At 47.1% G+C, this 25,441-nt stretch overlaps 2 protein-coding genes and 1 long non-coding RNA gene across 11 annotated transcripts in view; 1 reads left to right on the forward strand and 2 right to left on the reverse strand.

Annotated features, from left to right (window-relative positions):
* Positions 1-3,003, forward strand: part of CLSTN1 (calsyntenin 1) — a 36,271-nt gene extending 33,268 nt beyond the window's left edge. For all 4 annotated transcript variants that reach the window (XM_057431882.1, XM_057431899.1, XM_057431905.1 and 1 more), the window contains 3 exons: positions 579-714; positions 1,357-1,541; positions 2,174-3,003. In XM_057431882.1, coding sequence (XP_057287865.1) covers positions 579-714; positions 1,357-1,541; positions 2,174-2,368 — 516 coding nt within the window. In that variant the 3' untranslated portion in view covers positions 2,369-3,003. The remainder of the gene's footprint in view (positions 1-578; positions 715-1,356; positions 1,542-2,173) is intronic.
* Positions 3,004-3,134: 131 nt separating this feature from the next.
* On the reverse strand, positions 3,135-3,769 carry LOC130611296 (uncharacterized). The gene is made up of 2 exons (XR_008975222.1): positions 3,614-3,769; positions 3,135-3,565 (listed from the first exon to the last, which is right to left on the reverse strand). It is a non-coding gene; the product is annotated as an uncharacterized LOC130611296 (long non-coding RNA).
* A 4,923-nt stretch (positions 3,770-8,692) lies between these two features.
* The window catches only part of PIK3CD (phosphatidylinositol-4,5-bisphosphate 3-kinase catalytic subunit delta), a 40,096-nt gene continuing 23,347 nt past the window's right edge, over positions 8,693-25,441 (reverse strand). For 4 of the 6 annotated variants that reach the window (XM_057431931.1, XM_057431923.1, XM_057431948.1 and 1 more), the window contains 21 exons: positions 24,784-25,012; positions 24,093-24,322; positions 23,118-23,297; positions 22,348-22,497; positions 21,950-22,039; positions 21,066-21,287; positions 18,044-18,140; positions 17,531-17,661; positions 16,699-16,761; positions 16,317-16,484; positions 15,481-15,602; positions 15,187-15,330; positions 14,477-14,576; positions 13,762-13,940; positions 13,457-13,566; positions 12,774-12,852; positions 12,376-12,543; positions 11,504-11,627; positions 10,075-10,220; positions 9,693-9,825; positions 8,693-9,157 (listed from right to left, as the gene is read on the reverse strand). In XM_057431931.1, the coding sequence (XP_057287914.1) occupies positions 9,020-9,157; positions 9,693-9,825; positions 10,075-10,220; positions 11,504-11,627; positions 12,376-12,543; positions 12,774-12,852; positions 13,457-13,566; positions 13,762-13,940; positions 14,477-14,576; positions 15,187-15,330; positions 15,481-15,602; positions 16,317-16,484; positions 16,699-16,761; positions 17,531-17,661; positions 18,044-18,140; positions 21,066-21,287; positions 21,950-22,039; positions 22,348-22,497; positions 23,118-23,297; positions 24,093-24,322; positions 24,784-25,012 (3,003 nt within the window). In that variant the 3' untranslated portion in view covers positions 8,693-9,019. Of the gene's footprint in view, positions 9,158-9,692; positions 9,826-10,074; positions 10,221-11,503; positions 11,628-12,375; positions 12,544-12,773; positions 12,853-13,456; positions 13,567-13,761; positions 13,941-14,476; positions 14,577-15,186; positions 15,331-15,480; positions 15,603-16,316; positions 16,485-16,698; positions 16,762-17,530; positions 17,662-18,043; positions 18,141-21,065; positions 21,288-21,949; positions 22,040-22,347; positions 22,498-23,117; positions 23,298-24,092; positions 24,323-24,783; positions 25,013-25,441 lie in introns of those variants that run through there. The other 2 variants (XM_057431957.1, XM_057431967.1) reach the window with 2 other exon arrangements.

Raw genomic sequence — 25,441 nt, forward strand, 5'->3', positions numbered from 1 at the left:
CGGTATCACAGTGTTCCACTGCAGGAGGGTATATTTAGCTCTGCTTGTTTGGAAAGGAAATGTGAAATGTGTGGTGCATAGGATGAGCTTGCAGTTGTTCCTAAAAGCCAGTGTGGGTTAAACTGGAAAGAATGGTTTTATTCTTCTCAGCCCTTTGACTCTAGTAAGGGTATTTTCTTTGCTGTTAGTGGAAGATACACAGCAAATAAGATGGGAGTGAAGAAATCAGCATATTACAGATCTTTCTAGATGCTTGTAGTTCAGGATAAAAATGGCTGGCTATCAAATTTGATTATAAAATGGCTTTATGTGTTTTGTGCTGAAGTACTGGTGTCTGTGCATAAAACAGATTTGAGAGCTGTGAAACTGGAGGGGTTTGTGACAAGGAATTGTAACATGAGGAGCTACTGCTAGGGATGGTTGTCCCCTGAGACAAGGCGTTGTTGTGTTGAAGGAGAATTGGATGCCTGCTCTGGGAAACAGATATTTATTTATATTAAATATATTCTATATATTTGTTCTCTCTTCAGAAGTAACTGCTGCATTTCTGGAGCTTGATGTTTTCTTCCTGTTCCTAGGTGAACGTCATCCACACCGCTAACCCGGTTGAGCACGCCAATCACATAGCTGCACAGCCGCAGTTCGTGCACCCGGTGCACCACACGTTTGTTGATCTCTCTGGTCACAACCTGGCTAATCCTCACCCATTTTCAGGTAAGAATTCTCAGTCTCTGCAGTTCAGCTGTGGTTTTCTGGTGTTAAAATGGTACAGAGGCTTCTGGCTGCAGAGAGGTGTTTAACCCACTGTGCTGCACTAATAGTCTTAAGCAGCTACTCAGTCCTGTTCTGCCCTTGCCCAGGTAGGGAAGGGATTAGTAGAGGTCTGTGAAATACAGTCTCTTCCTTGGCAGATGGGAGGTGTACCAGTCTCGAGGGCACTGTAAGACCTGCAGCAGTATTTGTTCTGCATAGCATGAGCAAAGACATGCAGTGCTATTCCCTTGATGGTATCTGTCCTTTCTGGCTTAATTATGTTAATTTGGCGTGGGTATGGGATATGAGGAAGAAAACCAGGCAGTTTAGAGAGGAGAGTCTGTGTGTGTGTGTGTGGTGGCATCTGCTTTCCATGTGTTGTCAGTCCTTCAGATTGATGTAATTATACTTAAGGAACTAGGTTTTAGTTCTTAAGGCTCCAGCTGCCTTTTTAAGAGGCCTCAGCCAAACTGCCTCTGTGCAGCTACATCTGTCTGTATAATGCCATTTCCCTCTTGCAGGAGCAGAGGACTAGTTACTAGCATTGTGTAAGAGTTACTTATCAACATCAGCTAAGAAACTCCTTTTATTTTCTTGTTGCAGTCGTTCCAAGCACAGCCACTGTTGTGATTGTAGTTTGTGTCAGCTTCCTGGTTTTCATGATTATTCTGGGAGTGTTCCGAATCCGAGCTGCACATCAGAGAACGATGCGTGACCAGGACACTGGAAAGGAGAACGAGATGGACTGGGATGACTCTGCTTTGACCATCACTGTGAACCCCATGGAGGTAACACTGGTGCCTCAGCCCCTAACAAAAAAATGGTCTTTTGCAGCTGTATTGGGAGTGATGGACACAGTGGAGCGAAACCAAGCGCTGAACCCAGAGTAGAGACACGAGCTGTGAGTTTTTAATGAAGTGATAAATGCCAGGAGCAGTGTTTGGGATCTTGCAGGGGTTACAGCTTTAGGATGCCTAATTGGGTTTACAGGCCAGTGTCCAACTCTGGTGTTCATTGTGCTGCATTAACCACACTCTGCTTTTCTTCAGCTGCAAGGCTTTATTGTTGAAACATCCGTGTTTATGATGTTTTGTTGTGGTTGGTATCTGAATTGAGAAGATCAGGAACAAGATGTGCAGCCTCTGCTCAGTGTGTGACCCTACTGGAAGATCTTTTCCATTAGCATTTGAACGACTGGCTTGCACTTCAGAATTAGTTTGTTCAGTGTGACAGTGTTACAAAGCTGTTGTAAAGAGCTCTACTTCCTTTTTCTTTCCTGATTGCCTCTAATTGCTGCTGAACTCTAAACCCAGTAATGAATCTGTAGCAGCTCTTTTCTAATATGGTGCCTTGTGCCTGAGTTCAGAAGAATAAAAAGAATTTTAGCCATGAAATCAACAAGTAATTTCTGTCTTAACAGACTTATGAGGATCAACACAGCAGTGAAGAGGAGGAGGAGGAAGAGGAAGAAGAAAGTGAAGATGGAGAAGAAGATGACATCACTAGTGCAGAGTCTGAAAGCAGCGAGGAGGAAGAGGGAGAGCAGGAGGAGGACCAACAGAATGTTAATAGACAGCAACAGCTGGAATGGGATGACTCTACCCTCAGTTACTGATTCTAGCTGTTCCCTTTGTCTTTATGTTTCTGCTCTAGAAGACTCCACTGTAACACACTCCATTGTTACCAAGGATTCATGGTGTTTAAACAAAACAGAATTCATTCTGGCCAGTAGATTCGAGCCCCACACATCCCCGTGTTTGTGTTCTGTCAGCTAGTTCCTGATGCTGTTCCTAGAGCTGTAGTTAGCCCCTCTCCTCCTTCAGCCATGCCTCAGTGACTGGATTTGTTTTTCCGCTATGTGAGGAACCACCTTGCACTTTTCTCTTCATGTCATCTCAGCTGGCTGACTCGACAGGTCTGTAGCCATTGCACATGAATTTCTGAACTGTCTTTTTTTTGCTCAGTGAAAGGAACTTGGCTTTGTTTCCTTATTTTCTCTTTCTAAACGATGCAAAGATTGCTTGTCGACAAAGGGTAAAGCTGCTCCGTTCAGCCTGTTGATTTGTTTTCTTTCCCCCAAATTAGTGCATGTGTAAAGTGGCAGAATGAGGATAATATGTAGAAGATTAACAGACTTTTTAATATTTTGTAAATATCTTGGAATTATGTAATTATGTCATTTGTGGTAGTGAAAACAGGGATTTGGGGTTTCAAACATGCTCAAGTAAAGCAATCATGCAGCATGAAATATTACAAGTCTTGTACTACTGCAGCAGGAGCACGGGCACTGTGACCTAGTGTAGATGTTTCAGTAACACAGTGTCATTGGCCTTGACTGCCATGTTCGCTCATGCCCCGCTCTGGTCTTTCTTTAGTTCTTCTTTCCTTTTCTTTAATCTCCTTTATTTTTGCAGAGGGAACAGAAGCTGGTGAGGAACTGTAAAGGCTTCAGCATCCTCTGCAGAGGTTCAGCTGCCCTGTGCAATACACTTTGGTTTTTCTTTTCTTTTCTTCTCCAGTTAACTCTTGGCACGAGGGTGTTTAAGTTATTGGGGTAAAAACACTACTTGGATGGTGGGCAAAGCAGCGTGTGGTTGCTGTGGTTACAGTGAGGCTGCCTGCAGTACCGAGATGGTCTGCTTGTACTGTGGGCAGGGAGGTTAGTTGTTTAGTTGTGGATATGTTGGCACCTGAAGGTGGGAAGCGTGAGACCTGTGCACCGTGGCTGTGTCTGCACAGCTCGGCGTGCTGGCTGGCTGCCTGCTCAGCTGCCTGCTTTGGGGCATAGCTGATACCAGTTGATGAAACACAGCTGATACCAGTTGATGAAACACAGCTGATACCAGTTGATGAAACACACTCCTGCTCATTCCCTGTAGGCCCTTGTACAGTAACTGGGACTGTTGGTGTGTTAAGCCTTTGTTTACACTTAGTAATTGTGTTTTCCTGCTGGTGAAAAACTATAGCATAAATTATCCAACCAGAAAACCTTGGGAATCGTGTTAATACTGTTCCAAGTGCAGATGATTTTGGTTATTTCCGATCAAAGTTCGAACTTGGAATTGCAAAGGACTTTTCTGAATAGCTGAAAGGTACGAAAAGGAGGTTGTGGCCCCATGGTGGAGAGTGCTGGTGGCTTTTGCAAGGCAGGGCTTGTTTCTTTAACTTTATTAGGTCTTACGCAGAGCCTTGAATAACAAATATCTGCTTATGTGAGTTTTACATTTGGAGGTGGATTAAAAAGAGTAACTTGTTTTGCTTGTGACAGGGGACTAGGACTCCACTCGCTCCTCAGCACGGTAAGCAACATTCCAGTTCTTGCTCTTGTCTGTAGTCTGCCTTTGTCCATGGTGCACAGCCCGTGTGTGTCTCAGCAGGCCAGGCAGGGCCTTTCATTGTGCTGGAGGAGCAACAAGAAGCCAAGGGGTGGGGTACAGAGGGTTGTAATAACGGATCCAGATCCACAGTTTGGATGTTCAGAGCAGACCTACTCTCACCTAGCGCTGTGCGATGGGATCTACCGGCGGGTTTTAGCTGGGGTAACGCTTGACTGCGGAGTGCCTTTTCCCATAGTAGGTGGACCTGGAAGCAGGGAGGATGAACCCACACCAGGAGCTTACTGGGTTTAGGGGTTGGTTTTGTTTTGTTTGGGTTTTTTTAATGTAAAATTTTAGATTTCTAAAACGGGGAAATGGTTTTGACTCCTTCCGTGGTAAATAACTGCTAGTTTGAAGTAACCTGGGAAACTTTTAACTTATGTCTGACAGTTGTCCTGTGTTAATGTGTAGAAGACTTATCCTTCCATATACTGTTGCTGTAGCTGCTGTATTTTAGACCAAAACTGATCACGACTTAATGGTAATGCTGAAAGGTTGTAAACGTCCTGATGCAGTTTGTAGCCACTGTGGGTATAACTTTTCAGATGTGTATATTGGTAACAGGTCAGTTTGGAAAGTCTATAAGCTACAATAAATTTCTGGTTCTAAAGGTTGTTTGCAGTTATTTCTCGTTGAATGGCACAAAGCTGTATCAAGTCACATCAAGCGTGTGGTAATTTGCTTCCCTGGTGGCAGTAGAAGAGTTTCGTGTTGAGCTCTCAAGCATAGAAAGACTTTGGCCATGTGTGTACAATTTATCAATCATCTCTTTTATTTCTTGACTTACAAAACATGTACCTAAAGCAACTGAAGGCTGAACGTGTAAACTTTCTCTTTGACAGAACCACAGGTTGGCTTAAAAAAATACTTCTTTTTGTCAAAGGCAACAGAATGAGCACAATCATTTCTTACAGAGTTAACAAAAATAACACGGAACCATCTCTAAATAAATAGAACTGGAAAGGGGGTCCTCGGGAGCAGGTTTATAAAACCAGAAGCTACGTATTTATAGTGAAATGTCCTAGTTTGGAAAGTGAGTGAAGTTTTTAATCCTCAGTACAATTCAACTATCAGGGGAGCTGCTGCTTTGTACCTTTGGAGTCAGAGGCTCTCTGCTGACCCAGCGTAGCCATCAGCTGCTCCAGTGGAGGATGAGGAAGGGCCTCCTGACAGCTCACCCTGTGGTCACTTCTTGCAGGTAAGTCCGTTTTCTAGACTGAGTACCCTCTGTAAAACTGTGCTGGATTGAGAAACACCTTTGGAATTGCTCAGGTTTTGCCATTTACACTGCTAGAACGTTGGTTTATTGCACTTCTAAACTGGAAGGATGGATGCCAAGAGCCACTGCTGCTTTGTACCGCTGTAGAACTATGCAAGGGCCTGAGGTGGCTGGAAACAGGACCAAAACAGCAGCTGTACCAAGCATAACCAAGGAGCCTGCTGGCTGGGACTGCCTCGCTGCACTGCCACAGGCAGGAGCCTTGTACTCATTTGTAGAAGCAATTCTCTTAGGTTGCTACATTCATGCAATTGTGTCTTCCCTTCCACAAGCATCTACCAACCACGGATGAGGTGGTTGTGGTTTCAGTGCATCCCAGCTTGCATGGGGCCTGGTATTGGTGCATGCTACTTGCTCTGTAAATCAGGTTAGTAAGGAAGGAAATGGCAGTACTTACTTAAATATTCTCTAAGATGGAGCAAAGCTGTGTGGTGACAGAAGTCTGCAAGCAGAGAGTCTGGGCACACCCCCCCCCACGGGGGAACACGAGGAGGAGGTCACCTCCCTGCTGAGGCAGCAGTGATTCAGGCAGGTGCTGTGCTGTTCTCTCGCTGCTCAGGATGGCAACAGCTCTAAACACTGCAGTATTTTCTAGTATCCAAACTCCTGTTAGGGCCTGAGTGTTTGAGCTTGTTTTTTCCTTTTTCCATTTCCTATTTAGTATTTCAGGAGGGTCCCACAAACCTGCCTTTACTCCATAATTGTGGCAAATTGTAATTTTCTATCTATTCCGTTAAGTTTGGGTCTCCACAAATCTGGCTTTTAAAAAGCCCAGTGTGCACAACAGCACCAGCCTCTCTGTTGGATGGATGAAAACTTCTGCATTTGATAATGGATTGTCTTTAAGAGGTAGAAGCATCTTCCTACTCCTAATTCAATTTCTATCACCTAGCACCCTCTGAGCCTATATAATCTGGCACAGATTATATAAGAAAATGATACTACTTGAAAACAGCTACAAACAAATAGTAGATCTGATAGTTTCCTCTCATAATTTGTTGCCAGTTCAGTTTCGTACAATGTACTTGTATGTAAATGCTGTGTTTCCTGCCAGACAGTTGGTACACATTTACCCACTGCTGTTTCCCTAGTGTTAGGCTCAAATGTATAGTCACAGGGAGATGTGAAGCTACCTCAGTTCTAGCTAACAAAGTGGGATCTGAAACACAAGTGCAGCAAACCCAATTACTTACTGCAGCCATACCTCAGTACTTACTGTTAAACAGTATGCTAAGAACTGTTACAGAATGTGGCTGTAAGTAACTTGGATCACTTGGAAGGGTTTGTGATGTCCTGGCCACATCCCTGTGACAAATGGCATCATTTGAAAGGTGTAGAAAAACAGGAGCTCCAAGGGTTAGAGAGTTAAAATGAGCTGTGTGTAAGGGGTGCTTTGAGGTGCAGCCTGGTTTATACTACTATATACAAACCAGTACAGAATGGACTGTGTAGCATTAGTTTGTTATGGAAAGAAACTGTAAGCAATTGAAATCAGGATTTAAATAGCACTGTGGGAATCTGCTGGTACCTGTACATAAAGGTAATGAGGGCAGGGTTTGTTAAAGGTGTTTCATATTCCATTCACTGACCAAATCTAGCATTACTACTATTTGTTTCCACTTAAGGTAGAAGTTACTTTAAGGCAGTGTTCACTTGCTCTTCATCAGCTGCACAGCTCAGGTACTTGACCTTGTATTTTACAGTACAGGGGTACCTAATTTGAAGTATTATAAAGAGCTGAAAGTCAGGAATGAGATACAGCTGTGTGCTGGATGCAGAAACACCATCAAATCAGATTTCTTCTAGAGCAGGGAACAGACCTGTTCAGTCTCTGTCCTAAACCTGCTGGTATTATGGGACTTTAAGCCAGACATGAAGCTAGATTTACAGGAGGGAGTAGTCAGTCCATCATTAGACAGTACGTGCACCTCTTGGCACTTGAGAAACAGGCTCTGAGGTGCCTGGTGGTTTTTTTTCCCTATATAAGAGTTAAACAGTTGTGTGAGTAATAGGCAATTGCTCAGCCTGGTTAAGGGAGTACAAATAAAACAGAGGCTTCAGCTTTCCCTGAAAATGAGACTGTTCCTTAAAAGAGAGCAATGGAGCACCTCCGTTGGAACCTGATGTTGGGGAAATTGGGGAAGGGAAGGAAGGAAGGAAGCCCCCCCAGGTGCTGCTGAAGGAAGCAGGTACTAACCAGCTACTCCACCTGTCTTCCACCATGACCTGTAGGCTGCAGCCTGCTTGATGCCCCTTGCTGTACCCATGTGAGGCAGCAGTGGCTCCTTTCATCTGTCCCTGTGTAACACCAGCGCTCAGAACTGCTCAGGTGAGGACAGTAGCTGGAGACAAACATGACACACGAGTAGAAATGCATGATTGATTACAGCACCTTGTGGGAAATGGGACAGACTGCTTGGGAAGGAGGCAGAGGCAGTGGTGAGAACAGGAGGTGGCCTGTCCTGATTTAGGTACCAGCACAGGATGGTCTCTGGATGAGCCCAGAGCCAGTCTAATAAAAGGAGTTGTGAACTGTGGTTGAAAGGAGGAAGAGTGTGGAAAGAGTAGGGAATACATTTGCGAGAAGATGAGAACATTTGTTGCAATGGAACTTTCTGTAAGTGTTCAGTGTTAAACCCACTCATCTGGCACCCTCTGTCCTGACACACGAGGGCAGACTGGCCAAGTAACTTGGGAAGAGAGTGGTAGCATCTGGTCCAGCTGACACTGGAATGACAGCATTACATCCCAGGGATCCTAGAGGTGTAGGTCGGTGCCTGCATGCCTGTATTACTGGGAAAGCAGATGGCAAACTGGCTCTAGCATACCCCAACAGGAGGTGCGTGCGGCAACCAATACTACATTCCAATTTGATAATTCAATCTTAACCAGAATCGGTGCAGAAACCCTGGAACTGAGGCTCAAGATAGGAAAGCAAACAAAAATACCTAACCCCTGGGCCAGCACAAGCCTATGCTGGTGGCATCAGCTTTTTGACAGCAATAGGTGAGTTCCAGTTCAGTTTCAGAACACTTTGGCCTCTGTAGCAGAGAGAAGGTAATACAACAACGTGGACATTTTTACGCTGTCACAACTCAGAATAAATCGATTGCTCCCAGTCAGCATCAGAGATGAGTTAAGCTGACCTACCTTGGTGTACACTGAAAGTTAATGCCTCTGAGAAGAGGGGCTATAGAATAAGAGCTACAGGGATAGTAGATTCTCAGTGCTCGGCTAATTTTTTTTAGGAAACAAATATACACATTAACACGGTGGAAGGATGTTACAAGTGCCTGAACTCTTCCATTAGAAGATGTATTTGAAGCTTAATGAGTTCTGAAGTGTACAGTACCTCTACCTACCTTTCACTGTATGCAGTGATTTTATTGCCTCATGTTTCTCCCTTCTCCCCAAAGACCTACAGCAGACACGATGATGTGGCTGGTGAAAGTCCAACACGTTTTCAGTCATGCAGCAATGGCTGATGTTGGGGAGCACAGGTCTGGGATCTTCAACATCCATCAGTCTTTAAGAAACCTGCCTGCAGTTGCTGGCCTCAGTGCAGGGATTACATTCTCTTGGAGCAGGGGTGCAGGCTGACGCTGCTGCTCTACTGTCTGTTGTTTTTGGACACGTTGTGTGCCAGCCAGTTCACTTTGGTTTTCCAGCTCTCCCGTAGGGCTTCGTTAAACTTTAGTCTGAAGTGCTTCAGTGCCTCCTCGTCTGTTTTCCCAAGAGCTAGGGAATCCTGAAGGGAAGAGGCAGAAATCAGCGTGGCCTCGCTGGAAGTGCAGCTGAACAGTTAACTACTAAAACGCTTACTCACTAAGAAATTACTCCATTGAAAGGAGCACTGTGTAGGACATGAGTAGCTGTTAATTGTTTTTAATAGTTACTGTAGTAACATGGTAAATAAATACATGCATCCTACACTTAGCACATTGTACAGAGCTCCTGTCTCAGCTGGCCAGAGCTAGGATGTTATCATTTTAAGAGGCAAGCTGGGAGCAGAAAATGGTACACAACCAACCAAAGAGCTCTGCCTCCTTCCCTGCAAGCTGGTTCTACAAGGTACCCGCTGCCTTTGTGCTGTAGGATCTGAGGTTATGTCCTCAGCGCCAGTATCTGGCATTTCTGATGTGCTGCACAGGGATGGTGGATGTCTACTCACCATTTTTGGAGCTCATTTGCTTCTCAGAGTGTTTCCTTTCACACTGAGCTCCTCACTGAGCTACAGCATCAGGTATTCAGTTTTAACTGAACCGGGGCTCTGCTTCTCTTACCTTTAGATACTGAATGTCTTTAGAGCAGCTGAGTTCTGGCAGGCCAGCAGCTTTCATCAGTGCAAACAAGTGCAGGAAGAGAAGCCCATGGCGCCTCAGAATCATGTAGGCTTTTTCACAATAACCCCTGAACCTGTTCAGAAAGGAAGGTGAGGGAAAGGGATGAACACTGCAAGCTCTCCCATTTCATAAAGCAAAGACTGTGTTAGAATGAGCCCTGCTGTCTGCACTGATGGCTGCCAAGCCCTTCCACCCTCTCTAATGGGTAAATAATTTATGTCCTTTCATGTGTACAGACAGCTATGGGGTACACAGAATGGGTGGAATTAAATTCCTGAAAACTGAGGGCTTTAAAAGCTGAAGTTTAACTGCTACCACTTACCTCTCAAACTTCTCATTGTTGTTAGTTTTGCCTTGCTGGATGACATGCACGAAGTCGTAGGTTAAGATGAAAGGAACTCGTTCTCTGTTAATACCAAATTTAGTCTTGAAGTTCCCCAAAAAGTGACCAAAATCAATGTGGAACAGCTATAAGTAGGGAAGAAAAGAACTGGTTTCAGAATAGCATCTGGTTTAGCTGATCAGTGTTGAGATCTCTTCAGTTACTGTAGTCAAGAGATACCACAGGATTTGAGGAGGCAGAAAAACGACCTCTCCCATGGCACTCCTTTGGGAAAAGACGCAGTATTTACTTGCCAAGCTGTTTTCTAGTGTAATTAGATGTTGGATAGGACAGGAAAGCTACTCATTTCTTCAATACTTTGGTATATGTGAAGAGATGGCTGGGTTTTCTAAAGCCTTAGCATGGCACGAGTAGAAGCAAAATAAGAACTGAAATGGGCAGCACAGCATGCTGGAAAAGATGTCCAGTTTCAAACTTACTACAGAATAGCACTTGCTCACCTAAGGCTTCTTCCCCTCTTGTCATCCTTTAAATACTAAGCACAGTGAAGCCATTGCAGCACCAGTGCAGTGATGGGAAGGAGGATCCTCTGCAGAACGCTGCACATTAAGGCAATTTGGGGGAGCAGCTGTAAGCTCCAGGTAACAAAACCCAAAGCTGAGCACTGCAGGGCATCAGCTCCCCCAAGTGGATAATAAGTGAGTCTGAACTGCCCTGCCGAGCACGTTTGAATGGGGAGAAGAGGCAGTCCTTTAGGCTTTGTGTAATTCCCAGTTAAGCAAGAAAGATGGCTTACACTTCCCCCTTTACCAAGCTATCAGTGATGCAGTTTAGTACATGTCCCTTTAACAATAGGCGTTCTCCTTTTCTTTTTCCTGGTTTTGCCCTTTGTTTTCCAAACTACAAGAAGATCCAAGCTGGTGGCTCTTCTTGTGGAACAGAGAAGGAATCAGTGCAGGGGTCAGTGGGAAATTGAAACCATGCTGATCACTTGCATTCATTTAAAAAACAAAGTAGTATTTTCCTAGGAGGAAGACTACAACTATATCAGCTCAGGTAAGTAACTGAGGATCTTACCTAGCAGCTACAAGCAATTTGTGACTCAGCTGAAGCCGAGTCTTCAGACTGGAAAGTGCAGTGCTTGAGCCTGCATCTGCACACAGGTCTCAGTGTAGTTTCAGAGTGGGTGTTAACAGCAGCAGGTGATGGCAGCAGTGCTTACAGAACTGGAATCCAAACTATAAAGCTGTATTTACCCTCTACTGGGAACATTTGTCCAGTCTGCCTCTCGACTGGGAGGTGAGGTATTCCCTTAGCATTAGGATTGCACTGGGATCTATCTGTCCATTACTAAGTAGCATCCCTGCCCCTCTTCCAGTACTTCCACAGCAGCATCCAGCCCCCATACCTGTCCCGTCTCCCGGATCATGATGTTGTCGCTGTGCCGATCACCGATCCCCAGCACGTAGGTTGCCACGCAGTACCCAGCGCAGGACAGAGTGAACTCCTCTATGGCTTGTTCCAGTGCATCGCTAAAGAGGACAGAAAGGCTGAATAGGAGCTGTACTTTGAGCCTCAGTGCTTCAGCCCTGGGAATGCTGTTTTTGCAGCTTCCCCCATGCAAACCTGCCCTGGGAATCATGTTTGAATTTGCAGAGGGCTCTCAGAGGCGGAGCTCCCATCCCTGCTTTACAAAAGCTGCAGTAGCAATGTCTAATTGGAGGGGTCCAGATAAGGTTGTATCCAAATCCTCAACAGAAAATGGGTTTGTTTCATTCAACCCAGTTAACTCATTTCTAGATCTCTACAGATCCAAAAGACAAAGTGGGCTCCCAGAATGATTCCTGTTGGTGCCTTGTTACCTGGGAATAGCACTGAGGTATCGCTACTGCCTATTTCTGTCTGTAGTAAACCCCCAAGCTACACAGCTCTTGTGCTGCTTGCTTTTTTCACCTCCCAGTTTTGGCATTATTCCTGCCCCTTTTCCAGCTGCCACCACATTGATCCTGTGACTTTATCCAGAAATAGTCAATGCCATGCTCAACATTTGGATTTGGATCAGCCTCTGGACAGTTCTACCTTAAGTTAGCAAAGAAAGACCAAAACAGCTTGCAAACAGTAACCCAATTGCCTCCATATCTGCTCATACAGATGTGCCAGGCAGTGCAGCAGCTGGATAGTGTAGGGCAGCTTGGAAATATGCATAACTGAAGGAGAAAACTGAGCAAAGCAGGAAGTGTCTCAAGCTGGAAGGAAGCAGTGCAAGGTAAGCCCACCTACCCCGGGTTCTTGGATTTCAGCCAGTTCAGCAGTGCATCCTTGTTGAAGGCTGCCGTGGCCACCATATTGCTCTTGTTCAGCTGGATGTTGGCGATGGTGTCTGACTGCATGACTACTTCTATCAGCCCAGTCTTGTCTCCTGTGGAGAGGCAGCCATAAGGGGTCATCCTGCAGAGATGAAAGAAACCCTTCCACTGAAATCTTGCCCAGAAGGGGGTTGTGCTGTCTTGTATAAGCTTTCCCTTGTCTGCCCTACATCTCTACCCCTCACACAAAACCTGACTAGCTACTCCCAGAACACTAAACGGACTCATCAGGGACAAAAGAGTTTGCAGACCAAATGGCCTTACCACTATGACATATAATTGCAGTAGGACAACTGCGTGCACATCACTCACCTCAGATCCAGGCCCTCCTGCTTCCACAGGATGTCCATCAACTGGATCATCTGCAGAGTCAGCATGTCCTGTCGAAGATCTGTGCAGCATTACAAGGGATAAAAGGGTCATGAGCACCTCCTGTTATCCCCTCCTCTTGTGCTCTTGCAAGGGGCACTTGTTCTGCCCCTGAAGCAGGCTGCTGGAGGTGTGATTGCTGCATGTGCCACTTGCTAGGTCTGGCTGTGAAAGAACAGCAGCAGCCAGCAATGTCTACTACTGCAGTAATAGCATAAAGGCACTGTTCTAGATGTCGTAACTCAGACATGATTCTACTAATGCAGGTAAACACTACTTCACTTTGCCAAAGCTCTTCCCATAGTCAGCGTACCACTTCAGAAAACATCTGTCTGGACACAACAGTGAGCAGCAGATGCTCCAGCCCTACGCAGCTTGCAATGCAGCAGCTCTTTCAGATCCCACATCAGGTTTCCTTTTACTGTGCAAAGGTGTCCAGCTACAGCTGGGCTAAAATCTCCAAGAGAAGGGCAGCAAATGAACTGTACAGGGGAGTTTTTATCTCCCCAGCTTACTGCCGACATTCAACCACGTTGATGGTCCTCATTTACACAACATCGGAACGGCCCACAGCTAGGCCCACTCACCCCAATAAATAGTTGGGACTATGAGGAACACAGACTCACCATCTCCATTTTTGAAAATAATTCCCACTCCACCTCCACCTGTCTCTTCATTATTAAACACAATCCATAAAGGCTTCATTTTGGAGTCCATAAAGGTGCACTGATCCACACTAGAGCAAACAGAAACATCGCCACTGGAGCTGCTATCTATTAAACAAGCAGCCATCTAAGCTGCAAATGCAACAGCAAATGCTCACAGACTGGGGCCTTCCATGACAGAAGGGGACCTTGGGGTGAGAAGAAGCCCAGCCCTGGTGCTGAACAAAGCCTGCAGCGCAAGCGGAGGGATGCAGTAACTTCCTTACCACACTTCAGCGAGGATAATGTTGGGGTTCAGGGGGGACTGGAGGTGGGAAAGTGCTTCAAGGTAAGTTTCCTGCTTCATGCACACGTGCATCATCTCCTTGGTTTGAGGCTTGGTGGCCTTCAGAGAACTCGCTTTAACAAAGTCATTCAGAGCTTTCATCTTGTTGAGGGCTTCTCCCTGAAACAGGGGAGGGAAGGAACAGGGGTAACAAAGAGCTTAAAACCTATTAAAGTCTATTGTGAAATCCAAGCCTTGGGTCTATCTCTTGCCTCCTCTTCAACTTGGGGCAATTTCACACATTGCAACAAAACAGATTTAGTAGCATCTGCTTGATAGTCCATAATCAATAATGGATTGATTAGTACTCTGCTGGGCATAAATGCATTGCAAGGCAATGACTGCACCAGGGAAAATGGACATTATCAAGCACCAAAGGACTAGCACTGGCTAGAAAAGGGAGGATGAGTCCCTGCCCTTCAGTGCTTTGGGGTAGTTCCGGTTATGCAAAAGTGCCTTTCAAACCATTCTAGACACATAGTGTAGTTTGGGACACATGCAGCCAAGAGCTGAGTAAAGTCACATGTGATGGGGAGCACCAGGCTCTTAATAGGATGCGGCCAACCCAATATAGCAGTTGTAAGGCTTTCTTTGTATTGCCGATACCATTAAACTGGAAAAGGGAAGTCAGCCTCGTGGCTAAAAGCAGGTTTTACCTGTTTCATCAGGATTTTCATGTGGTGGGTGCTGCCTCTGCAGTATGCTTCCAGGATCAGGCCAAACCTCAAGGCAACTGCAGGAACGTGCATTTCTGACCTAGAGAAAGAAAGGAGAGTAGAGCAGTTCTGACTCACTGCAGTGAGTGACTAATTCTTCCATTCATGTCAGCACAAAGAGCAGGGGGAGAGAAGGGTGCAGAACATTGGCTGCTGTTTAGATTCTGTGTACTGCGGAGAGAAAATAATGCACCCACCCCAGTAGAAAAACCATTGCTCGAAGTGATGAGACATCGTTCTGGATGGCTACATTGCTAACCCCTCCTTTGAGGGCATTACTCAAGGACAGTTCAGAGCATATGGCTCAGAACTGGCAGGTGGCCACAGATGTCCACAGTAGATTTCACCACAGAGGTGCCTGTATGCACATATATATGTATGTGTGTATATATATATATATATATATACACACACACACACACATAAATACATATACACAAACATATATACATATATATTTTGGTAATGACAGTAAGGAGCTCCCACTAATGCTTTGGTGAAAGACCACAGCTGAAGGATAGCCAACAGCCTTTAAACAAGTATGTTTTCATCTATACATCCAGCCCTGCTTGCTGTCCCGCTTCCCAGAGCCGTGAGCAAACCAGTAAATGCTGGTTTCACTTGATTGATTCCCGAGGAAAAGCCTTTACCTCAGATGCCAGAAGAGGAAGTGGCCGATCTTGCGGTTGGATAACGCCCTGTCCAGCAGGAACTTGGTTAATTCACAGTCTAGGTAGGATTCATACTTGAGCACCTGGACAAGCTGTAGCAGGTATTGGAACACGTCGTGATCTCTGGGGAGAGAAAGGAAAAAGAGAACCTTATCAACACGTGTGCTTGCAGGAACTGTAAAGACAAGGCTGTCAGCCTTGTTCACAGTCCCCCTCAGCAGCCCTGCACAGAAATAGAAAGGGCTCTGCATATCCCTTGTGGATAACGCTTACGTCAGCTTCTTTAATGAGTTGACAGCAAAGGAGCCAACATAACGGTCAGGAAAGCTGAAATCCAGCAGCTCCAAGGCATTCAGGACAGGCAGCTCTGGCCAGGTCTGAAGCAGGGATATCATCTGCAAGGGGAAAAACAGCGAAAAAGGATCAAGGGTTTTATGGCAATAGACAGAAATCTAGAATTCTACTGCTGAAGAGCAGCGCCTTTGCAGGGGAGGGCACTATTTATAGATGCCTCAGAGCAAGTTTGCAGACACCAGGTCAAAACCCTCCAAACTTCCTAGCAAGGCAGACAGGAAGAGCCATCAAAGTCCACAGCAGGGTTACATTTGCTGTACCAGTTGGATTAAGCTCTTCAGGAAAAGGCACTGCTCTGCAGCATAATAATGTAGACTAGAAAGGGATCTTTAGACGGCCCTGTGAAAGCAAGGAGGGATGAGCAGCACAGACACCATCCCCAACTGATGTCTGATGTTCTCAGTGGAAGAGATTCACAGACCCCCTGAGGCAGCCAGTGCTGATCTCTCATGATCAGTTAAGAATGTCTCATCCAGATCCTATTTCTGCTCTGAATTAAGCAGATGTTTTCTTGCCTCCGGTTTCTAGAGGGGACAGCACAGAGCCAAGCAGAGCCAACCCTCAACTCAGCTGGGTACCACAGCATGCGTTCACAGTGGTTGAGAACAGAAAATCTTCCTCATCCTCAGTGATGCCAAACCTACCTGCACAGGGCACTGCAAAACATCCCCTGCTAAGGTGGCCTCCCAAACACAACAGAGCACTGCAGACACTGAAAGATGGACCAAAAAGGCTGCCAAGCCCAGCATCCTCACCTGGGCAACATCTTCATGCTTGTTCCACTTGGTGATGATGAGCAGCTTTGCCAAAGCTTGGGGGTACTGGTCGCGGATATCGTACCTCATCTTCCACACCAGGTCTTTCTCATGCTCATATAGCTCAGTGTGGCTTCTCCGCTCCAGGATCTCCTTCAGCTGCAGCTTCTGTTCATGAGAATCATAGGAAAGAGCTTACATGGGGCTCAGTCTCAACCCATAGGGCTTGCTCAGCCTAGAGACCCATATAGGGCTGGGGCATGACCCAGTTTGGTGAAAAAAACCCTGGTTGGGGGTAAGGTGGAAAGGTATAACTTGATCTGTGAAACCAGACTTGCACATAACCTGCACATGGCTGAAAAACTGGTGCCAGAAGACTCACCTCCTCGGGATCTTCTGCTGCAGCACCACGGGGTTGTTCTCCATTCTTCCCCAACTCCAGCAGCTGGGACACAAACAAAGAGTCTGAGAAAGGCTCCTCATTTCCTCTGTACTTTTAGCTCCCCATCACTTCAAGCATTTATGGTGTATTAGAGGTCAGCCACTTGCCACCTCTGGAGAAGGGAACTGCACCTCACAGCCCAAGTGCAGGTGATGTACTCAGCAGGACCCCGCTGCTCTGATGTGTAACCTAGCTGCCCACAGACCCCCCTTCCATGGTAGTAACGAGGAGGAAGGGATGAGTCCTCTTCCCAAAGGGGACAGACCTGCACACCCATAGAGTTTGTGCACAGGGGCTCTGGGTCACTGAGCTCCCAGCTAACAGGAGTTGTTCCACATTCCTAGAACAGGCATGTGTTTGCCAAGCAGCCAGCACAGCCCAAGCCACCCTGCACATGGGCACAATCTATTAAAGCATCTGAGCCAGAACTTGCATCACAGGGGAGCATCTACGTCCTTGGCACAGCAAATCTCCTTCCTTTCCTGTAACAAGCAAGTTTCTTCTTCCACTTTAAGTGTCTGGCCAGAGGCAGTGACAGATGGAAAATCCCCATAGCCACACAGCATGTTATCACCCTGTGCTGAAAGGGAGGGAGCTCTCTACTTTCACTCATTTCCCCTTTATTCCTCTTCCTTCCTGCAGAGCCTAGTGCCGTCTGCAGCGTAAAGGCAGCTCAGTTAAGGGCATTTTATGAAGAAATGCTCATCTGTGATGAGGAATTCACAGCAAAGCTGGTGGATTTCTGTGCCTCCCAAAAAACCATGTCCCTTACCTGCTCAAACGATGGGTAATACACAGGATGCGATGCAACGCTGGGGAAGCAGATGACCAAGGCTGCTGCGCTTTCCGTGTTGGGGTTGCATTGTACCGTGCCCATGGGGTTTAGAAGTTCTCCTTTCTCATCTGAAAAGCAAAGTGCATAAACACATGAACCCAAATCTTCTGAAGCTCTGGTGCAGAAAGTAGAGCACAGACTGCTCCTCCCAGCTCTGTCATGGGCACTGCCCGGCCCTGAGCAGCTCACTTGACCTCCCACAAGTGAGGTGTATGTGACATCTTTAGGACAGGAGCAACCTCTTATACATGCAATACCAGGCAAACAAGGCCTTCAACTTGGTGGGGTTCTAGATGTCATCACAATATAGAGCAGCAATTGTACTGGGTCTGGTAGTGCAAACTGTTACGGGCCCTCCTACAACTGGACAGCAATACAGGATACAGGGCATCTGATCTTGTGATGGAAGCTAAAGACATAAAACAACAGTAGCTCTAGCTCTTGACATACCTGGAAAAGAGGACCACATGTGCAAGCAGCACTCCCCTGTTTTCAGCTGGTCCTTATAGTCAAAGAGCATGACATTCACCCAGGCGATAGGGCAGTCCTGCACAGCAAAGAAAGAAGCTCATTTGGGTGCTGTAGTTGCAAAAGCTGCATGAAGGGAATAGTTTTTAACAACAAAGTGAGATATCCCCATGTAAAGCAAAGCCAGGGATAAGAAGTTATATATTCTTGATCTTTTCCAAGTCTGCAGGATGCTACACAGAATGCTACAAGCAGGTAACTTCCCACTCAAGAGGTACCCCTTCACAAAAGGCCTCCTGCAACAAATAGACCACCCCAGGTAGCCATGCCTGTATGCTTTCCTTTTAAGTTCTCCTAAAATCAGAGTACGAGAGGTCATCAGATTCAGATATTTGTCTTTTGTGTAGTGCTAAATGGCACCAAACACTCCTCTCAAATATGTCTAAAACTTCTTCATTTTCCAAGGCTGAAGAGTATCAAAGTTGCCTGTAAGGCATTGCAGCTCTACACTCCATATTTGAAGGAGCTATGGCATATACTTCATATATTTCACAGTCTGAAAGGAGACCAACCTTAACTTTGAAGCAGGGAACACAGTGTTAGCATGACTTCAGAACACTAGGCAAGGAACACCAGATACATCTGATAATGGGAAGAACAGCCTTGGCTACTCTGTACAGTAATAAACACCATCTATACAACCCAAAGACTCCAGCAAGTGACTAGGACATGGCTGAGAAGAGCCTGTCTCCCTGCCATCAGGGCAGACAGATGTGTTCCACAAATGACCTAAGGTTTCCTGCAGCCAGGCTCCCCAAATGGAACAGTTTACTTCATATAAGGGTTTACTTCAAGGAGGTTTCAACAACACCAGCAATTCACTCAGTTGCTCAGAAAACACCAAGGCTTAAGCAGACCTCAGCACAGAAACTGGCTTGCAAAGAGCTTGTGAGGCAAAACAGTAGCGAGAGGCACCCCCAAAGAGGGGAATATTTGACAGGAACCCCAGTGACACATCCTTTTGTTCCACTGAGACATTCCACATCGTTCTCGCCCCAAAGGACGTGGTGGAGGTAGCAAAGTCAGCATTTCCCTCTAATGCAACAGAACTAATCCCTTTCCCAGCAGCCTCTCACAAACCTCTGAGCTGATGCGATAGTGAAATCCCATTTGACATATCAGCCTCTAGATCATAGGGAAAAGCCAAACAAAACACCACCAGCAATAACCTTTTCTCACAGAGCAAGTGACATCAAACCACAGCACAGAGCCTGCCAAAACACAAGGCAAGATTTCTGGTGGATTAAGTCCAGCAAAGCAACGCTTCAGCACTGTAAGGACAGAAATATCTCCTGCATGACTTACAGAAACACTGAGCCAACCCTCTGGGTGACATTAACCCTCTGACTCATCCCAGTCAGCCGGCAAGAGGGCCTGTTGTTGTGGTAGTGAATGATTTAGTCCCACCTATCTGCTCCACACACACACAAACAACGGGCACGTAACGAACCCTGGGTTCTGTAAGCAAAGCAAGCAAACAGATTATTCATCAAACACAAAAATCAGGGTGTGCTCTGGCTGCAACCTCCTCTCACCAACCATTTCAAATGGGATCTGGCACCTCACTCATTGCTGCGGCTGCCCATGTGGAAAAATCACAGCAAACACTGTGAGTTTATATGAAGAGCTCACCAGAATTCATCCATCTCTCCCCAGTACCAGACCCCACGTGAACAAAACCCTCATCACAACCCCGCTAACCAGGCTGTGTTTTGTCAATCAGAACAGCAAGATTTCCTTCTGGCTGCTTCAAACCTGGAAATGGTTCCAGTGTGACCACAGAAACGCAGGCTCTGGATGAATCAGATATTCTGCTCAACAAAAGCCGCCAGCAGGAGCCGGGGCTCTGCTATTCTGAAGGGAGAAAACAACAGTAAAAGGGTTGATCCTGGTGCTGGCCTCAGAATGTTTCCCAGTCTGAAGTCTCCAACCCAGCAATCGGTTCACTCAAGCAGGACCCGTGGGTTGCCTGTTGCTCCCCAGACATTAATGCACCGTAACCCTGAGAACCCTATTGATGTGAGCACAACAAAGCTCAGTGAACCCTTCAGCAGAGAAAAGGAGCTAGCAGAACTGAGACTTGAAAAGCTGTGTTTGCATTTGTCAGCGCCTCCTTTCTCTGCGCTCTAGTAAGGATGGCATGACTAACCCCCTCTTTAAAGCATGGAAACAGTGGTTTTGTGGCTGCAAAACCAATAATATTCAGAGGGACAAATGGATTTATTGCTCTTGGAGAAAACTCTTCAAGGCATCATGCTTAACACTGGGAAACCAGTGACTCAGTTACAGGCTACGCTTAGATCTACTTTTCGTTACTGAATTATTAATGAACTACAAGTTTTGGAAGAGAGATGAGGAAAGTGAGAAATATCGCTACATCTCTGATTCAGAAGCTCAAAACAAGAGCTTCCAAAGAGATTTAACACTTTCTGGCCTCAGTTTGCAGCATCTTGCTGCTGTAACCTTGAAAATTCAAGGTTAGATGCACTGCCATTCTATCTCTCCTAAAAGCTGTGCTGTAACCAGTTTCTACATTCCTCATTTTCTTCCCCTTTCTTAACTGTTAACTTACCCCATGGGGGATGTGGATGAAAGACCTTCCTAGAAAGAAGATGCAACACAGACGATGGTTTAAGCTAACTACAAAACAAGGAAGTTGTGGAACAGCAACAGAGACACTGACACAAACGATTCCTCTTTATGTGCATTCAGATGCTGGGTATGTTTCTTAATGGTCTTTCTGGACAAGAAACTACATTTAAACAACCCTTCCTACAAGCAGCCACTCCTCAGTTTCCTGCTCCTGTTGAAGAAGTTACTGGCAATAACTGTGTAAGGCCTTTTATTAATGAAGTCTTATTCTGAAAGCAGAAGGCATCTGGTTCAGAATGGTGCCCTCCAGCACCGGCAAACCTGGCTCAGCACCACGCTGGCTTCTACTTACAGCTTTCTTGGACTTCTTCTTGGTGGAACGCGCCTTCTTTGCCTTCTCAATGACAGCATAGAGGGCAAAGCAGAGCCGCGCCATGCGGGGAAGGTCACAGATGTTGATGTCAAAATCCAGCCTCTGCTGCCACACGGGCTCCGAGCACACGTTCACTTCCGAGCTTGACACCGTCTTGCACAGCATCTCATTGCCATGAAAGAGCCCTGCTTGCACCACCAGCTGAGGGAAGGAGAAAGAGGAGAACGCCATGAACCCGCAGGGACTTGATTTGTTTGCTGAAGATACATGATCAGAAGAGCTGCAAAACGGTGGGGCACCGGGCAGAAGAGATGACTGTCTGATTGCCTGTTTCGTTATAAAGCCTTGCCCTGCATGTGAGATATTCTTGCCCCGTTTCCTTCCTTTCCCTAGGGGCAGCCATTCCCTTCCCCTTCTCCTCATTCACCTGCTTCCCCTTCATGGCAGACATCCTGCAAATCCCAGGGCTTTACTGCCTCTTGCCTTCTGCCTTAATGTCCCCTGCCAGAACCTCTCCCATCACTCTCTCAGAGCTCAACTTCCCCTCCCCTGCTCTTTGCAGACCTCCCTGCCCCTCCATGCCACTGTCAAGCAACGCTCCCACAGGGCAGCAGCTCTGTTTGCTGCTCCCCTTTTGGCAGGGGAGTGTTCCTAAGAACACACTGCTGGGCTGCTGGCTCCCAACTTCCCTTCCCCTTCCTGTTGTGCTGCAGTTCAGAAACTGCCCAAAGGCTGAAGGAAGCATAAGGGAGGATCACATGAGACCAAGCTGTGGGCCCCTGCTTTCCTCACCACACAAACAAGGGATGTGGCTGGGAAAGCCAGGACACAAAACCAAAACTCCAAGGTGAGCAGGTACCTACCTTCATCCCCTCATCTGCATTGACCTTGCTGCCTTGCACCAGCTGGATGTAGAACGACTGCTCCAAGGACCACAGAGAACCATAGTTTGGCTGGGAAGAGAAAAGGGTTCCTCCAATCAGGAATAAGTGCAATAAAGGCTTCTCAAGCCAGCACCAGACCTCATCTCCCACCCCATGCTCTTTGCTCCGACAGAAAAGAGCACTGCATTGCAGGCGGGCAGCATGAGGTCTGTGGCACCCAGGGAAGCTGCAGAGGGAGGTGGAAGGGTGATTGGGAATCCCTGGCTCTTAGACCCTAGTCAGGAACCTGTCCTGAGGAGGGCAGGGAGAACCAGCTGCTGTTCCCACACAAGATCAGCATCTCCATCAGGGGATGAGTTGAGGATGCCCCCTGTTACCTTCTTCTTGGGGAGCGGGGGGGGCTTGGCAGCAGTCTTGGGGGGGCTGGTGATACAGTTGGTTTGCTCATCTCTCATGGCAATGATAGTGGAGGAGTGTACCATGGTCAGATGGGGCGTCAGGCCTCGGTGCAGGCAGCTGCGAATGTACTGCAAAGAGAGGGCAGAGTCAGCAGGGATGAAACGGAGCCAGGCGAGAGCAGGCAGCAAATCAGAACTGGCTGGAGCACAAAGCAGGTGGAAGGAGCAAGGAAAGGACACAGCAATAACCAAAAATCAGTTTTAATTTATCCCCTCTTGGCTTCATAAACCTCACTGGACTCATGTTGCCAGAACTGAGAATATGAAGTGCCTTTTATAGCTGGCATTTCATCAACTGACTCAAATGGCTGCATTAAGGGAAAACACTGAGGAGGATCCAGCACTCCCAACAGCAGTTTGCCTTGCCAGGGGAACACAGCATACAGCATTACTTGCCCAGCTTTCAGAAAGAGAACCCCAGCTCACCAAGCAAGCAAGCAGACATTTCTAGAACCACAGTCTGTAAATGCATTTACACAGCACTTGGTACCCAGGGACAGGATTAGATCATTAGCCCCCAAAAGCATATGGGTCTGTTAGGCTGTTCGAAGCATCCCTTGCCTTAAGTAGCATCCAAGTCCTGCCATTGTTGTGCTGCATTCCTGTAAACAGCACTGCCTCCTTGGGTTGGAGGATACCCTCCCAGCAATAGGAACAGGCTCCTTGACAAAGCAAGACACGAGGCTCACCTGGAACTGGTACAGGGGGTAGTTCCCATAGAGGTATTCACATTTCCCATTCACCTGCAGGGTGTAGTCCTCTGGCTTCTCCACTGTCTCATGGCGGAAGACAGTAGCCTGCTTCTTGATAGCATAGCTCATTAACGTGATGGGGAACTCATTTGGGGAGATCTGGAAAGTGAAGCTCTCCTGCAATACCAACAGCACAGCACACACTGTCAAACACCAGCAAAGGGCTGAAACCAGCTCAAGGAGCAGCAGTAGCTCGGCAGGTAGGTGACAACATTCCTGTTACCGACAATAAAGAGAAGGGTAGGAAGGCAGAATCACACACACACAATCAGCAAACAAGCAGGGATATTTGTCTAACTGGGCAGGAGCATCTTTCAGCAGCACAACCACAAGACTGGAAATCAGGAGCTTTGAGTCCAGTTTAAGCGGCATCACTGGTTCATGTGGTTGCCAGTCATTAAAAATCATCCCACTGCCACTCCACCAGCAAAGGCAGAGGGTGGCTGAGGTCACCACGCTCAAACACACTGCTCTGGAAAGCCCTTCTCCCATAGGGGTGACTCCTGCTTCACACCCAGGCACAACATGCAGGAACAACGCTAACCCAAGGGTAGCAGGCAAGAACAGGGACTGATGCCTGCAAGCAGTATATGCTGAGCATGAGCTGAGCAGACTCTTGGGTTCAAAAGGAAAGGCATCTATTGGGTTCTATGCTCCCTTCCTACCCTAAAAGCTTTCCACCACATGGACATGCAGCAACCTCAGCTACCAGCTCACCAGTACACCCAATGAAGGGGAACAGCTCTTTCATCTGTAGGCTCAGAGTCTCCCTCCCAGCCATCTCCACAGGAGAATGAAGATGAACACTGACCACATGGAAGCAATGTCCATGCACGCATTATTCTGCCTCCAAATGCTCAAAAGGAAGGCACAACCCAGTTAAACATGGCCATAGAAAAGACCGTGCTTTACCCCTCCAGACTGGAACTTGACATTGACAAAAATGTTCTTGGTGGGGATATGGAGAGGGCCAGTGCCAGGGCCTTTGGCCATGGGCTCCAGCTGCAAGGGGAAGTTGTACTCCATCCAAGCTGCCCAGCTGAGCTGCTGCCGCTTCGCTGCTCTCTCCTCGCAGAACTGGCACATTTTGGCACGGAAATCATTCACCTCTGGATCCTGCACCGAGTCAAACTCATGCAAACCTACGTGGAGAGTAGAGAGAAAGGCAAAATAAGCATCTGCACCCAACGGTGATCAAGTGTCTGTGACAGTCTTCCTGAGCACATGCTCAAAGTCTGGCCAAAAGAAGTCAGCCAAGCTATGAGCAATTGCTTATTTACTGTGTGCAAATGTACCCAATTGCCATAGCCCTCTGCCAGCAGGACACACCACAGAATCACTATGGCTGGAAGGGACCTCTGGAGATCATCCAGGCCAACCCTCTGCCAAGGCAGGATCACCCAGAGCAAGTTACACAGGAACGTGTCCAGGTGGGTTTGGGATGTCTCCAGAGAGGGAGACTACAGCCTCCCTGGGCAGCCTGTGCCAGGGCTCTGCACACACACGCTGTTCTCCTCCATCAGTATTCCACACATAGCAAGGGTTTCTGGGGTAGAACTGTGTTCCAACACCCCCGCCACGCTCCTGGTGATGGGGAACTGACCTTTCCCAATGAGCAGGCTGATCTGGGAGTTAATAACCTTCTTGACTCTGTCTCCTTCCCGAGCCACGAGCCGCAGCACCGGCAGGAAGGGTTGGATGTCACAAAGCCGCCGCTGCTCGTCCTCCAGCTCCTGCTGCTCTGCTGTCTGGTTGATGCACGTGAAGACATAGGCCTCAGGATCACTGAGCATATGGTACAGCGGCTCATACTGAGCATGCTTCCACACCACCTGGGCCAGAGCAACAGCAGGGTGAAACTACCGCTGCACTGCCAGGACATCACCCTCCTCCTCCTCATCCTAAGGGTCTTTTCCAACCTCAATGACTCTGATCGCCCCACAACCTCATTCCCTCGAGGTACGCCCTTTGGTGAAGGCAATGAACAGCCAAACCTTCCCACAGCATTCCTGGAGCTGCAATCACAGGCTGCTTTTCAGCCAAGTCTGGTGACTTCAACTCATGCTGAAGCGCTGGATAGATTTATCTGCAAGTGCCTTTAACTGACTTCTTTTCATGCTTGCCATTTGTTTCAGGCAAAGTAAATCCTTCAACCCCAGGATTTCAGTATCCTCCACCTGAATATCTCACTGTAAGTACTGGCTGACTGCTGGCCTTGTGAACTAGAGGTACTGCTCCCACTGGAAGCAAAACTCAGTTAA

This window comes from Pezoporus wallicus, unplaced genomic scaffold, assembly GCF_028554395.1.
Source record: "Pezoporus wallicus isolate ANWC-B61680 ecotype Strahan unplaced genomic scaffold, APGP_CSIRO_Pwel_v1 contig_8006, whole genome shotgun sequence".
Taxonomy (NCBI): Eukaryota; Metazoa; Chordata; class Aves; order Psittaciformes; family Psittacidae; genus Pezoporus; species Pezoporus wallicus.